The 16962-nt window shown below is 42.6% G+C and overlaps 1 protein-coding gene across 2 annotated transcripts in view; it reads right to left on the bottom strand.

The window, feature by feature from the left end:
• LOC126544793 (uncharacterized) overlaps window positions 1-16962 on the bottom strand; it is a 122039-nt gene that overhangs the window by 98851 nt on the left and 6226 nt on the right. For both annotated transcript variants that reach the window (XM_050192261.3, XM_050192262.3), the window contains exons 3-4: window positions 15432-15688; window positions 8731-9038 (exon numbers count right to left, since the gene is read on the bottom strand). In XM_050192261.3, coding sequence (XP_050048218.1) covers window positions 8731-9038; window positions 15432-15688 — 565 coding nt within the window. The remainder of the gene's footprint in view (window positions 1-8730; window positions 9039-15431; window positions 15689-16962) is intronic.

The raw sequence follows: 16962 nt of genomic DNA, 5'->3' as shown, positions 1-16962 counted from the left end.
CCGTTTCTTAATTCAACCAGTTCAAGACGTGTGCCAAGAGCTGCATGGCTTTGGACATGAAAAGGAAGACTACTCATATTACCACACCGATACCTGATGTGGCGGCAGTCCTGCGGTATCAGATACCATTGATACAAACACACAAACACACTATCACCATGCTGTCGAAAGCTGAGTCCATTGCGCACTTGATGGGTCTAGGCAGGAGAGCGGGTTCCCAGAGGCTCCAAGTGTGCAAGTGGAAGGGTCAATTTCGCAGCTTTCCGCGACAGGGTCACTGTATGGCCTTCAACAACCCCATGGGGCTGAATGGCATGCTTGCGAGTCATTTGAGATACCACGTGACCAGTGGCGTACCTAGAAATTTATCTCGGGAAAGAGGGGGGGGTTCTGCCAACAACTACCTACCGCTTCTTCACTCCTCACCTCCTCTCTCTCTCACTGTGTGTGTGTGTGTGCACGTGCGTGCATGCGTGTGTCGGTTGTACATCACCCAAAGACAAACCCAAAGAAAAGAATGCTTTAACGAGGATGCATGTTTTGCAGCCACTTCGCATCAAATTATCCCGGTGCTATTTTAAAATATTTTGTTTATGAATTGATGCATTTATATAATGTATGTCGATGACCTAGCTGGTACATGACTTGCAAAAACAAAGAGCGCTAAAAATGGGGCCATACAAAAACAAGGCAGCACACTATCGTGCGTCTTCTGGTTTGCAGGCCAGACTTGTTGCAGCCCAGGTAACAGTGGAGATCACCATTGTTTTCCAGCCAGACCTTCTAGTGAGTGGTATGGCCACGGCTACGTACAGGGGATGGCGGGCACTATTTTGCAAGTTTCCTATCACTCAATTACGCTTTCGGCGTTGTGAGTGTGCTACATTATTCTAGATTTAAAAATAAAGGAACGAAGGTTTGCGCTAGAACGTTGATAGTATCATATGATGCAAGTTTCACTCACTTTCGATGACCTGCTGTTCGACTTTTTTGAAGAGAAGTTTGGAAGTAACTTGCTATCATGGTATTGTAGTCATCACACCATGCATATTGTTGTTTGATCGCTCTTGGGAATTGATGAGACAGACAGTCCCAAGCAGGGCTGCTTCCTGTTTAGAAGCCTTTGTGAAAATTACAGCATCCGTTGTTCACAGTAAAATAAGGACCAGTAGCTCAGAGAGATTTCAAAGCACTTTTGTCTCCTGAAACCCGTCTATTCTGAAAATTGCCAAGACGTTTAGTCAGGATGGGCTCTCCACAGCAAGCAGCACATGTTACCACGCGGTAGATGAGCCTCAGCTAGGCGACCAGCCACGGCAGTCTGGTGTTGAGCAATCAGGCAGTGACGAGATGCTTTCCCTATGTCCATAATTATCTGTCAACTTCGTTCTTGACGCCTTTTATGCACATCCCCCCTCCCTCCTCATATCCATTACCCCCTCCCCTTCTTAACATTCTTTTTCCGTTAGTCACTCTCACAGTTTTCAACATTCACCGGTTTGTTGAAAGGCGCGGCGACCACTAACATTCCTATGTTTTTGTTTCTGCGTGGACTTTGAGGCCAATCTCCTACCTGCCCTCCCACCTGTTTGTTGTAGCGGTTTCTTAGCTTCCCTGGCCCAGCACCCCCGTCATTGATATATTTTGCCGTGTGTAAATCAGCGTCCTTTTTAAAGCAAAGCTTCTTTTTTTTCTCGAAAGTTTGCCTGCATTGGGGGTGGTTCAGAGTGTGTATATACATGGAAGGAGCATGGCAGAGAGAAAAGAAGATGCGAGAAACTTGCTTTGACCTTTGCACCACGTCAAATATGCACAATGCCCTTTGGAGCTCCTTGGGCGTCGATCGCCATATTAGCCTCTTGAAAGCTGTAATTATCCGTAACCCCCCGCGAAACCACTGCAGAAATTACAGCGCTTACCTTGCTACTATACCCAAGTTCAGAGGGAAGCTAGATAGAATAGTAGAGGGTGAGAGGAGGCTGAGAATAGGTAGGATGCAGTCGTGAAACGTGTGCTTAACAGCCTTGCCCCTCTTCATTCACAGTTCCCATACAAGTGGGGAGGCGAGGTGATAGGCAAAAGGTGATGTGAGAAGGCAAGGGAACGCTACTACTATAGGCGTGACAGCGGTTGTGGGCAAACTGGATAAACTTAAGTTCTAGGTACGGTGGCATGACAACCCCCTCCTCCCTCTTCAGACTTTCCCTTTCATCCATGTTGCTCTTTCAATGCCCACCTCCTAAGACTGTTTTAGGAGGTGGGCACCCCCACCCCCTACGGGGGGGGTTCGACCCCTCCCCCAGCTACACCAATGCACGTGACCCCCACCGCCCCTTTAGTTGACGAAAATAGTCTCCTTTTTTTACCTCAGAAGCCACGCTGCACTTGGCAAATGTTTGGAACATAGAACATATCAATAAAAGGTGCTGTAATTAAGAATTTGGGGTGCTCTTGAGGAATCGAGGCTTCATTACGGCGTTAAAAGCTACCTCAAAAGCAAGAAAGCGGGACACTAAATTTTTGTGTTAGTGCTCCTTTAAAGGGGTCCTGAACCACTCCTTCGACTTGGTAAAAGAACGCAGTCCGCAGATAAGCATACGCTACTGTGAAGTTCTCAGCCAAAGTTAGCATTCGTGCGTGGCACGTGGAGCTCTTAAGCGGAGCATGAAGTCACATTTCTCAAACACACTCTTTTTAAATGATGCCTTCTCCTCACACTCTTCGAAGCTGGTGGTGCCTCACATGTGTCATCATATGCAAGCTTTCCATAGATTGCTGCTACTGGTTGATAGCTGTTTACTTATTTATCTAGCATACTTCCAAGGCCCAAGGGCATTACAAGAAGGAGTCGTAAATAAGAAATGTTTGCACAAATAACAAACAAACAAACAAACAAACAAAAACAGTTATACCAAATAAAGAAAAAAATGTTAACAAAAGGCTTCCTGAATGGATGTCTTGAAACTGTAGGTCTTGGTGATGGCGGCCACGGAAGTTGGAAGGAGGTTCCATTCTTTGCTAGTCTTCGGAATGAAAGATTCGCTGTAGATATTAGTCTAGCAAGATGGCACAACAAATTTGTAGTTATGGTTTGAACCCAGATAGCGCACGCGTAATCTAATTTAGGGCCAACAAGCATTTTATATATATGCAGTTTTACTGACGAAGGTGACTGCAAGAAAATTATGTCATTACTGTATATATATTTTTGATGCAGTTTATGAACAGCCTCAAGTATGTGAAAATCTGCCTTTTCATTTTGATAAGAATTATGCACTTCCAGAAGAAGCCAATTACTGACTGCTGATGCTCAGCTGCGCTTGCCTGCGTAGGAATTAAACTTTGGCCACCCTGCTTATTGATGTTGTTGCCATTGGGTCTTGCTAATTTCGATTAGTTTAGAACACTCAACTAACCATGAACCACGCAAAACTTACGGTTAGACCACACGTACGTTTGCCAGCACGTGCTCCCTCCTGCATGGTACTACCTGGCTAGACGCTTTGGCAGACATTGTTTACTGCTGAGCTACAGTGCTCCAAAATTCACAAGTTGAATGTGGCTACTATCGACTGGTCAAGCTGGCGCAGGACAAAGCTGGTCCACACCATGGCGTATGGCCAGACTGAAGCATATGAGTGCGAGTGTGCACTCCAGCTCTGTCGTGCACCAAGAAAATGCGACGCATACGCACTACAGTTGCATGTAGGTGTGGTCTGCTGTGTAGTGTAGATACTGCAGGGTGCTGTGATGAGCTCACTCACTGAGAACACTGAGCACAACCTCATTTGGTGTGTTGTAAGCACCAAAATCAGAAACAGTGGCATCTACATGAACAATCAAAATCAAATTTGAACTATGAGTCTCAGTGATGTTCAGTAGGCGGAGCGTGGTGGGCATGCCCTGCTCTGCCGTAGCCTTCACAGTGCAAGGCATTGAAGGAGGACTGAGAGCACTGTGAAGGGGATCATAGGCAATCTTTGACTGCCAATAACTCCACTTTTGCTGAATGCATTGAAGCACTTTTGTGGCAAAGTATTTCTGAAATAGTCTATTTTAACTTCAAACGCATTTCTCGAATTCAATAAAAAGTGGTTCAGGGCCCCTTTAAATAAAAAGAGAGACAGATTTATGCCAGTAGTGCTCCTCCTTTAAATTGTGAAATGGAGCTGGAATCCACACATACCTGCACTGCACTATACTATATGTAGCATACTAAAAAAAAAAAAAAAAAAACGGTTTCCCTTGAAGCCTTGATTCTTGCATATGAACCTGACTTTCTAACACTAACAGAAACCTGGCTAACAGCTGATATTAAAGATATTGAGATAGCCCCTGCCAACGACGCTATCATCCGGAAAGACCGGACAACACAAGGCGGTGGCGTGGCCATTCTAGTAAAGAAAGAAACCCCGTTTTTAATGTTACCGGATGTTGCGGCCGTTGAGGCTATCTTTTGTAAACTGCACTTCACATTTCACACTATTGTTGTAGGCTGCGTCTATCACAGTCCTTCTTCCGGCCTCGACAATATGTGCCGATTGCATGAATATACTGAGCAATATGCATCAGGGTCCAGATTAATAATCGCAGGTGATTTTAACATTCCTGAAGTGAACTGGCAAACAATGCAGCATCGTTCACCCTGTGCGGATGTATTACTTGACTATGTTATCGTTCAACCTTCCTCAAATTGTAACTGAACCTGCACGTGTACAGGGATCCAGCTGTTCCATACTAGATCTAATATTCCTCAGCAATCACTTCGTAAATGACGAAACTAGATTAAGCTTACTAGATGGTATTTCGGATCACAAAATCACCTATTGCACTATACCCCTTCATAACAGCGTTACCCCTCAGAAATCATCGCTTACACCAACTATAGTAAAGCTAACGACACTAGTATACTTGATTACCTGATTAATGAATACCACTCGCTTTTGCAACTTTCCCATAACAGCAATACAGACATCGATACATCGTGGCTCGCATTTAACGTCATTATATATCATTGTATAACCAATTACATACCAACTAGAAAAAAGAAACTTACTAGGCGTAATCCATGGATAACGCGTGACGTTATACATGCGAAACATAAAGTAAACCGAATGCGAAAATTGCTGAAAACTAACCCATTAAAATTTACACATGAAAACCTCAGCGCAGCTATCCAACTTATGAAATCAGAAATTAAGACGGCCAAACAGTTCTACTTTACTAATACACTCACAAACTTTTTGAAAACTGCTCCCACAAAGTTCTGGAGCTACATTAACCAAAAGAATCGTAACGACAACGGAGCCTCAAATGAAGATAACAGAAACTCTGCTCACTTGCTTAATGACTACTTCTGCTCCGTTTTCCCTGAGGTCAACGGCACACTACCACAAGCAGGCTTCTCTAGAAATAAGCCTCTAGAGCCACTCACACTAACCGAAACAGGTGTACTTAACCTACTACTTAACTTAGACCCAAAAAAATCACCAGGACCTGATATTATTCCAAATGCATCCCTTCACAGATATGCTGAGTGGTTGGCCAAGTACTTATTAATGATTTTTAACAAATCAATCTCCTCAGGTACCCTCCCTAAGGATTGGAAAACAGCTAAGGTGAAACCAATTCATAAATCGGGAAGTAAAACAGAACCCGCTAACTACAGGCCAATCTCACTAACATGCACTGTCTGTAAACTACTAGAACACATTATCTTAAAGCACATAACCAAACACCTTGAACAGGAAGAAATACTAACAGATTGTCAGCATGGTTTTCGCAAAGGAGTTTCCATAGTCACACAACTAATTGAGCTTGTCCACGATGTATTGTTAAGTACTGACCTACAGAAACAAATTGATCTAATCTTTCTAGATTTTTCAAAAGCCTTCGATCGCGTAAAACATAAGAAATTAATTTATAAACTCGAACTTACCTTGGGAAAGGGCCCTTAACTGAACTGGATCAAAGGCTACCTTACTAACCGCACTCAGTTTGTAGAAGTTAACCAGCAATATTCCATTAAATCTAGCGTAAGATCCGGAGTTCCACAAGGAAGTGTTCTGGCTCCAGTTTTATTTCTCATATACATTAATGACCTGCCTCCTAATGTTCCAGTCAATGTTAGACTTTTTGCTGACGATTGTGTTCTGTATCAGGTAATCGATTCTTATAATGACCATGTGGCCTTGAACGACGCTTTGTCACTTGTATACAAATGGTGTAACGAATGGCAAATGACTTTAAATATTAAAAAATCTGCTATTTTATCAATTACGAGAAAAAAGCTTCCATCAGAATTTAACTACACTATAAATAATGCCACACTTAGCAAAATGAAGGAGTACAAGTACCTTGGCTTAACATTAACACACGATTTCAGGTGGGAGCGCCATGTTAACAATGTTACCTTGACTTGCACAAAAAAAGTTGTTTTTCCTAAACAGACATCTTAGACTAGCACCCCCAAACACAAGAATACTAGCATATAACACATTTGTCAGATCTGTATTAGAATATGCTAACATTGTTTGGTTTCCTTTCCCCAAAGAACTCATTAACAAACTAGAAGCAATTCAAAGGATGGCACTAAGATGTATTTACAACAAACATAGGTTAACAGACTCACCCACAGAATTGCTAAAACAGGCCGGTATACTGACCTTATAAAATCGAGCCAAGCTTGCACAATTAAAAATTATGTATCAACTTATTCATAATGAATTGAAAATAGACAGTTCCAAAAATACTTATCTATAGCACAAACATGACTCACCCATTCACTATCATTAAACGAACACCCATTTCATACGGAAAGCCATAAGCATTCGTTTTTCCCTTTAATGACACGTGAATGGAATAAGCTGGACCCTAGTATTACAAACAGCCCATCCCTAACTACTTTTTTGACAATAGCCGAAAATTAATTGCGTGCTTCACAATTATGACGTACCTGTGTCACCATTTATTTCTGTGCCATTTTATTTCATTATATTGTGTACATAACCACAATTTCTTTAACGACACCTTAAACGTATCTTATGGATTACTATCTCTTGTGTATACCTCACTTTTATAACTTGCAATTACTGAGTACTATTTTTTATTTATGCAAATTGTTTACTTCTTTTCATGTTGTGTAATTATTGCCTACCACCATTGGTATTTGACAGACTACCTCATTACCCCTTGTTACTCTTAAATTTAATGCTATGTGTCATTGTGTAATTTATGCCTACCATTTTGTTCCCCTTTGTAAATTTTCTACCTTTGTGATTACCTCTTGATTTTTTCGTAACATTATTACAATGTATTATGTTATTTTTCTGCCTACTATATTGTTTGCCTTTGCTAATTGCATGTCTATTATGTGTAATCTAAATATTTCACTAATTATTATTGTTACATTGCAAGATAACTATGTATGCCCTTCCTGTTATGATCCCTGATGGGATCGACAGTATGAATAAATAAATACCTAGCACCTCCAGTCATGATTATGGCTGCAACTGTGCACCAAAGAAATTGATGTTAATAAGGTATCTGATAAGACTCCTTTACTTCATGGCTTGCAAAATGTACTAGAAATAAAGACATGTTCCAGCGCCTAAGAAAAACGAAAAGAGGTGCACAGACAAAAGGACGACAAAAAAGGTACAGCACTCTACCTTTTCTATCATCCTTTTGTCTCTGCACCTTTTTTCATTTTTCTTACGCACTGGAACCTATCTTTGTCTACATTACAATTAGCCCAACTATCTGCCTTAAGTATGAGAAATAACTTGGATCCAGGTTCAATACTCATTCATGGACATCTGCATCCACAAAACGCCTTAGTGCAAAAGTTATACTTTCATTAACGCCACTAGTTTATTTTTTAATTTATAATGCCACAACAACCAAACAGCTGAAAAGGCAAGCAAAAAAAAAAATTAAATTATGGGGTTTTACGTGCCAAAACCACTTTCTGATTATGAGGCACGCCGTAGTGGAGGACTCCGGAAATTTCGACCACCTGGGGTTCTTTAACATGCACCTAAATCTAAGTACACGGGTGTTTTCGCATTTCGCCCCCATCGAAATGCGGCCGCTGTGGCCGGGATTCGATCCCGCGACCTCGTGCTCAGCAACCCAACACCATAGCCACTGAGCAACCACGGCGGGTGAAAAAAGGCAAGCACATTCAGCACTTCATTAAAGGAATACTATAGAGAAATACTAAGTTAAGCTATATTTGTAAATTACACTTTTTAGACACTAATTAGGTCAGTCTTACCATGACTGGTAAGGCGAAAAGGAATGAAAAACTGAAAGACAAGTGGCAAAAATCACCTTTAAATTTTTACAGCAGCTCCCTGTGATGTCATGCATTTTGACAGCACCTCCTTGAGATAAGTTCATTGTTTATCTATACAGGAAGATCACATTGTGGACAGAAATAAGCAGAGACTCAACTCTGAAAGTCAGTCAAAATAAGTAACAATGCAGTGAAACCTATGACATCCAACTGATGTCATTCATGCTGGTTTGGGTACAAAATTAAGTAGGTGAAGACTGGCCTTATTGTTCTTAGTTAGTTATCAAAAATTTTTTCATAAGAAATTCAAAGTTTTGAAAGAATTCTCTGCCAGGCTAGAATGTATGCATTTCTCGTTTTAGTGTCCCTTTAAACTGCTGTATCAGCACATCTTCCCACACAGTTCCCTCCACACAAATCAGTGAACTCACTTGATCAATGCACGCAGAGCGGTCTGTAGGTTGTGAAAATCTGGACCCGAGCGCGATGCTAAGGGTGTCTCGGATGGTTGTGGGGCATCTCCCAGCGTGGCTTCCTCGGATACAGCTAGAGGAGAGGCTCCCGCCAGGGCCCTGCATGGCGACTCGGGCGGGGGGCTGGCACTGGCACGACTGGATGAAGGGCTGCCAGAGCAAGGGCTGCCCCCCAGTGCACCCAGCCACGACTGCTCTTCCTTCACCGTCATGTGAAGCATGCGCACCAGCATCGAATTGGGCTCGTGCAGCAGACTGCCGCTATCCTGAAAGGCACACCCGAGCAGCCGTGTTACACATCATGCCTCCACTCCTAGTATGACAGAAACTGCGACTTTTTTCGCTAGGAATGGGCAAGACTCTTGCATGTGCAAACAAAATGGATGCATTCACCAGAGTTGTGTGAGGTCACAAAGGAAATCCAGTTGGCGTGAGAAGTTGCTACTGCACAGCATAGGCAAGAACGCACGGGCTCTCAGTTGCACTAAGTGTTAACAGATTAAGGGGGGACGCAGTGATTGAAGTGGTCAAATTGTCAAAATTTTCTATTTTCTGATTTATTTTTTTCGCTATCCACTGACTTTTACCTCGTGGTGAAATATTATAACAAAATACGCTGTAGAAATTGAGAAAACAGCCCTTTTCTAGAGTGCTATCAAAAATTGCGAAAATATCGCACTGCGTGGTAGTCCGCTGACGATGCACCGCCATCTTGGTATCACCGTAAAGAGGAGAGATCGGAGCTAAAGATGGCTGAAGCGACGCATTTCTCCACAAAAAGCAGCAAACGCAAGCGAAAAAAAGGCGAAGACAGCATTGCAATTGGGCGCAGCAGTCACGTGGGGCACAGGGCGCACTCCTATTGGCTGTTGTAGATTTAAATTGCTGACGAACCTCTCTCGCGCACATTTGCGCAGCAGCGAGCTGCGGGTTCCGATCAACGTGATTAGAGAGTTTTAAAATAGGGGCCCCAATAGTTTCGGGCCCCAATGAGCTTGGTGGGTGTTAGCGTTGGGGCACGCAGAAGTGAAGAGCTTTAAAATAGGGCTTTGCACTTGCGGATAGTGTCTTGCGCTGACAGCGCCACTATGGCGTCGAAGCAAAGCTATTAGAAATAACTAAATACCATTTTATGATAACAACAATAATTTTGACTTTCGTGTATTCGCATTTAATTAAAATTGAGAGGTTATTCTGTAAGCGCCAAACAATTAGTTGCGCTTAGTTTTGAGTAACCAACTTTACGTGCCTTCACAAGCCAAGCTAAGCCGTGTTAGGCCTAGGAGCCATAAAATCCACAATCAAATTCGGAGTCGGCGGCGTCTAATGAATCAATCTTCATAACACAAGCTAGTTGAGTGAAAGCGATAACCTCAGTCACTTCTCCTATCTTGCGAACTTCCCGCGTTACCACGAATCGAACCCAGTTTGGTGCTAGGTTAGAGCCGTCGCTTGTACTTCTGCTATGGGTGCCGCCACGTTTGTTTACGCAAATCTTGTGGGGCAACTTTTGGGGCTCCTGCTAAAGTGAAATTGCGTGCCTGACGCAAAACCCAAACGCAGTTTGCATCTCGCGCATGCACAGTGGCTTCGGCGCTATTTCTTTGGAGCCCCGAAACATTTGGGGCCCCTATTCTAAAATTCTCTATTGACGATCGTGACAGCTTACGCACCTTTTCTGTGATGAGCCCCAAAGGAATCAAGTTTCGAACGGCCCATGTGTACGGAAGACCGCGAAAGGCGTGGAAAAGAGGGAGAAAACTACTCGTAGATGCGTATGCCGCCGAGCTTGTTGACGAGGCATGGCCGGCGCACGTGGGTGACTGGGAAAGCATGCCCGCATGCAGTGCTGACAGCGCTACCATGTAACACCGCGTCCGCGAGCGATGCTGAAGGCACGTCTGCTAACGATGGTGAAGGCGCGTCCACGAGCGATGCTGAAGGTGCGTCTGCTAACGATGGTGAAGGTGCGACTGCGAGCGATGGTGACGGTGCATCCACGTGTGGTCGTGACGGCAACACGACATCGGTGGAGCAGAAGTTTTAGCGTCAAATGTTCAACTGCGGATTTCAGCTCCAACTCTCACTAATAAGGAGGTTGCGCAACGAGAGACACGAGCGGAGGTTTTGAATGCGCCGTCATCTGCCTCTGCATGATGGATGAATGCACGATGAACAAAAAGGCAACTAAGGTGCACGAAACTGCTGCAAGAACACAAAGAACTACATCAAAATGTAAAGAAAATGTGTCCTCACAGGCAAAGGACTACATCCCAGGTGGGCTTTAGGTACTCAAAGTAAAGATTTAAATGTTTACAACAAATGAAACTTTGAGCTCCGTTTTCTCAACTTTCATTCTTTGTGCAGTTGCTTTCAGTCATCCCAGTGCCATTTCACAACGAATGAAGACAAAATCATTCTGTCTTATGCACTTTGATCCTGAAACATTGACGAGTGCAATACAGACGTGCATTTTGACTGCGCCTCATACAAAATTTATAATGGGTTTTTTTGGAAAAAGTCATTAGTAAGACAATATGCATAGGAAAGTTAAAATATTTTTATGCTCATTTCCGCATTTAAAAATAAACCAATAGCTTTATTGCACAGAATGGGCCTTTATGAACATGCGGATGTGAAAATCTTGGCAAGCTTGTGTGCAATTAATTAATTTGGGGATGACCATTAGAGGCTGTCAATTGTTGTAACTCGAAAACTGTAATAGATAGCACAAAACTAATTTCAGTTATGATATCAGCATAACAAATCACACCTGCATGCCAAATTTCACCAATTTATTCCCATAAATAAAAAAATTAATGCTTCGTACATGAACTACATATGAAGCTCAACCACTTAGGAATAATGCTAATACCTTGGCCTGAACTGTTGCCCGGGCAGTTTTTAGCAGTTCACCTCCTTTCCATCACTATATATAATAATTATATTTTAATGTTTCATATTCGCTGCGGGAACCTTTGTACTATGGTCTTTGAAGCATTTCTCTAGTGCATGACTATGTCAGGTGAAGACTGAAATTATGTTCACCACATCGAAACCTCTAGAATGGCAGCAAATTAACAAGCATGGTAAAAGACAAAAACACGAAAAACTGACTAGTGCAAATTGCCAAGGAAATGGGATGCTCTTCAAGAAATGTAAAAATTTGAGGGGACATTTTCGAGACCTAGCTGGTACATACTCGAGTTAAATAAGGTGAGACTACAGGCTGTACTGATTCCTTAGTGAGCAGAAACTAGTAAGCGTTTTACCTTTGGCACATCAGATAATTTGGTGGAAATCATGCATTTGAAGCACAGAAAGCTTCGAAAACTATTATTTGTTTATTTTGATAAATGCAATGATAAATGCCAGAGTCCCCAGAAAGGTAAGTTAGAGAAAATAATTAGAGCAGCTAGAGAAAATAATTGCAGGTAGTTTGTTTAGTATTACAGAAAACGCTTTTGATCATGAGAATGTGATGCAGTATTTTCTAAGCAATCCACTGAAGCTAACATACAGGTAAAATAAATTACTTGAGGTACATGTATTTGGTGATACAGTAAAAAACTCGTTAATTCGACCCCCGTCAATTCGGACACCTCTCGGAGCTCGGCAAACGCTAGAGTGTCGCAAATGTGCGACACAAAAGAGCAGAAATTCCGTTAGTGCATCACTAGTCTGCATCGCCATAGTCATCAGTAGAAATCACACGTGAATGACTGCAACACCAGAAAACTTTGTGCCTATTTGTGCCTTTAAAGTCTTTATTCTTGCGTTTCCCACCACGCAAAGCACCGCATTGGCCGCATGCCTTCATGACTGCGTAGTTGCCATACTGATTGTGTTGATAGCGGCTGCGGTTTCGTCCGTGGTGGTTGTGGCAAACAATAGTTTCACTTTGATTTGGTGCACTCGTCGGCCGCGTGCCTTTATGAGTGCGTAGTCACCATCTATAACCGCATTGACAGCGGCCGCGGTTTTGTCCGCAACGGTGGCAGCAAACAGTGGTTTCATTTTGACAAGCCTTCGAAGATGAAGAGCACCGGCTACATGATGGACAGCAACCAGCTCACTGTCGACAAAGTAATCAGGATGTGCGCCCGGTAGTAAAAGACCTGTCTCGGATGAAGACATGCGCCGCAGTCGTGCTGTGAAGGAAGTCGCGAGGCCTCTGCAGCTGCGAGCGCTAATCAGCCACAAGATGACGAGAATTGCAGCTTCTGTACTGCTTTTGCGCAAAACTAGAAACGTGATTGGCACATTCATTCAGTAAATAAAAGCGTGTTGAATAAAAGCGTGTTTATTGTTTTCTTGATACCCTCGATAATTCGACATTTGGTTAATTCAAACATTTCTTCTGGTCCCGTGAAATTTGAATTAACGAGGTTTTACTGTATAGTAAAAGACAAGCTTGAAGATTTGAGTTCAAACAACTGAGGTGCTACAGTGGCAGTCGGAACAGGTGGCAGACTGAACAACTTTTGTTGTTAGGCATATCATGAATTATATGTCGAATAACCACTCCTATCACTGAAATATTACTTCCTGTGTAAAACATCATGCCACATTTTTGCATGAGAATTTTGCACACCCAATGCAAACATGGCCAAAACTTTTTTTACAGACTAGCATGTTTAAAACAGGCTATCACTTTGCACATTACTCTACTTTATCTCTAGCCATTATCATGGTGGTTTGTCGAAGTACAATGTTTTTTTTGTTTGGTTTCTTGCTGCACTTTGGGAAGTGCATGCTTCACTGTCTTCACCTTGAGGCGTCGTGCCCATGGTAGAGTGCATAAGCGCAACTGAACGAGGACGTAGAAAGAAACAGATACACAGACACACAGGCTTAAGTACAAGCAGTCTGGTGGCCAAGTTTTGCTTGGGCATCCTATGCTCATGCAACCTATTGCTCATCCACTTGGACCTTCTCTGCTCATTTCCTCTATTAGATTTTGCACACGAAGCAGCCATGGCTTCTTCCCGTATCCTCATGGGTCAGTTGCACAGCCACCATGTGGTTATGCCAGCTATCACCGTGGGTGGTAGCCACCGACTTCTTACACCAAAAGCTTGGGCTGGCAACGAAGTTAAAACCAGCTACCCTCAGTAAATAAGTAAACAAAAAAACGCAGCACTGTGCACTAAGTAAGTACCCATCAACTTCCCATGGCGCACGCTCGTCATTAGCTGGGTCCTAAAAAATAGGCCTAGCAATCAGGCAACTAATCGAAAACAGCGTTCAGGTGTGCCATGAAAGCTAAGCAAGTGTAAAAAAACAAAGTTTCATTGCTATGGTGCTTTGTTTATATCAAAATACATACCTGGATGAGAGCTGACTAGCAAGAGCGATAGCGACTTTGGGCAAATTGCCTGCACTGATCGTGAGGCTCTCACATTTGCCAGGTACAGGTGCTGTAGGCGGTGATGATAAGTAATGATGCCTCAATAGGCGGTGTCCAAACTGTATGCTCAGAACAACGGCTATCTCAGAGTAATGGAAGCCAATGGTACATAGCATGTGGCACTGAAATAAGGCAGAGATATAATGCAAGTATGGTTCTGCATTATGGTGTATCGTTTTTCATGGGAGTAAAACAGGTCAGAATGCCAGGATTTGGTCCCGTGTTCAATCCCGTACCCAGTACAAGTTTTTCTTCAACTGCGAAGTTTTCTTTCCGAGATATCCAAGTGGGTTTCCTTCTAGCTTTGTGCTACAGTCGGGGGGATGGCTACTTTTTTCGTGCAACCTCATCCACCTTGCAGGATTCTGCAGAACCGATTTGCCATATGGGGCAAATTCTACATGTAACATTTTTTTATTTACTTTTATTTGCACGCCCCATCTGCTCCAGTTTGGAGTAGTAGCAGGGGTCAACACGAGCGCAGTGCAATGCCTGTGCCTCTTCCTGGAGACATCGCCTCGCTTATCACAGTATCCTGGCGCCAGGTAAGTATATTTACATATGCTGCCACTTCATTATGAGGAGACTTAAGGCTAGACAAATTACTGGGCAGGAACTTGTGTTACTCATGGTTGGCACCAGCTCCTCATATTTAACATGTTGCATTTTGGCATAGCATTGGGGCAATTTTCCCTACAATCCCTATTTGTAGTGTCACATAGTAAGTAGCCTTGATGATAGAATGCACATTGGGGCAAATGGCACGGTATTCCCACCACTTCGTTGTGTCGTGTCAATTCCTGTCCCTGGCAATAGAAAGAACCCTGTGAAGGTCTCTAGGTGTAATAGTAAAAGACCATATGCTGCACACTAGGCTGGTTAGGCTATCTGTGTTCATGCAGCACTTCACTACGTGTGCTTGAATTATGTTACCATGTGAATTGATGAATGAATGTGTGTTGTTTAGTGCCGCAAGAGCCACTGCTACCAGGTGTTACACCAGACTGCAAACACACTTTGGGAAATGTACTATGACAAGACGAAAGCACAGCATGCAAGTTACTTTACCTAAGTTATCAGCTTACAAACAAGCGTTAAAGGACAAACAAGCATTAAAGGATAAGGACAGCAAAGAAGGCACACTTCACTCTCTGTCTGTTAGCACGTACAACACATAGTCTAATACAAACAAACCCAAAATCTACATTGCTAGCTATAATTACAAGCTTTCCAGGTAGGTATAACAAACCTGAGCAATGTCTCGTACAGTAGAAGACACAGAATCCTCATGCTGGTTGGTTGTGTCCAAAGTGCAGTCCAGTGTACTGAGATTAGACTCCATCCTGTGGGACTGCTCACACAATGCGCTTGCAAGCTCACTCAGTTCCGAATATGGCAAATCTCGGTAAGACGATACTGGATCGTAATTCACTGGCTGCCCAGACACCTGGCCATAGTGCTCTTCCTTTACACCTGATGATGCTAGTCCTATTTGCACCAGAGACCCTGCACACACACACAAGACCATATTTGAAGATATTATGAACTACCTCCAGAATGTATAACAATTCAAAACAGTGATTAAAAGCACATCAGAGCAAGAAATAACAAGCATAATGAACAAGAAAACAGCCTTCTACATTAACTTTAATTTTTTTTACCTAATGCTACCCGGCAAGTTTGGCCCTTGCTGTAAGGAATCCTGAGAATGTATCGGGACTGTACAGCACCTAGAGGGGGCAAAGTGGCAGATCACCAATGGCCAGTGCGACATTACATTGTGTGCAACATGTTGCTCGCTGTCTCCACTAACAATGTATTTTCTCATGTGCAATCATGACTTTCGCATTCACAATCAATAATTCCCACCATGTTGACATTGCAGGGACCTTAAGAGCTCAAAACAATCAAACAAATAAAACTGGGTAAAAGAAACTGTTTTGCATGACTCTTGGAAGAGAATGAAGATTCTGAATACTATAGGATTCTAAAAGCTTCACGTCTACAGGATTGCATATCATGTATATATCAAACAATTGGGAAGAGCAGACTTTCGTAGCTTCAGTTTTTTCCTATCGGAACACGAACTGGTTAGCACTTCATCCACATGCAAGCTAAGTGTCCCCTGTACATGACAGCAGAATAAGCTGTATGATGGTACACCGCAAAGGGTAGATGTAGCAGGTGACAATGAGTAAGTACAACACTCACATGCTATTATTGAAGATTTGTAATCCCAAATGTTTGCAGATATCCATCTGCTGTAACTGAACTGTGGTAATCTCTAGCTGAATAAACTATGTGACAGCTGCAGCTGGTAACGTAACATTATAGGTGGTTATAAATGCCAAGCTTAGTTTTCTTCGTCAACTTCTAAGCTTCAGAGCAGTTTTCCAAACAATCAACTTTTTTTCCATCCATGTTTTCCATCCATGTTCTTCAGTTCCATCTAAAAGTTCAAAAGTTCTTATACTTAGAACGTGGATGCAAACCATGCATTAAAATACTTTTTTGTTTACATTCACGCATTCTAGTTTAGTGTCATCAAATTTCAACATATGTAATAGGGAAAATAACACTGCAGCTAATCAGCTTACAGCAAATCTCAACACCAAGACTCACCCCTCATCGTTTAAATGAAAGATCAAATTGTTAGCAACTAGACATCGTAGGAGTATTTTTTGTTGGGCTACTTGGTTAAACACGGCCATTAGAAGAGGGGTGCAAATTGACCCGCATACATAGAGAAAGACAGACCGGACAAGCATTTGAATGCAGCA

This window comes from Dermacentor andersoni, chromosome 1 (genome assembly GCF_023375885.2).
Source record: "Dermacentor andersoni chromosome 1, qqDerAnde1_hic_scaffold, whole genome shotgun sequence".
NCBI classification, from domain to species: domain Eukaryota; kingdom Metazoa; phylum Arthropoda; class Arachnida; order Ixodida; family Ixodidae; genus Dermacentor; species Dermacentor andersoni.
Note: the sequence above shows the minus strand (reverse complement) of the source record. Positions and strands in the feature narration are given on the sequence as shown.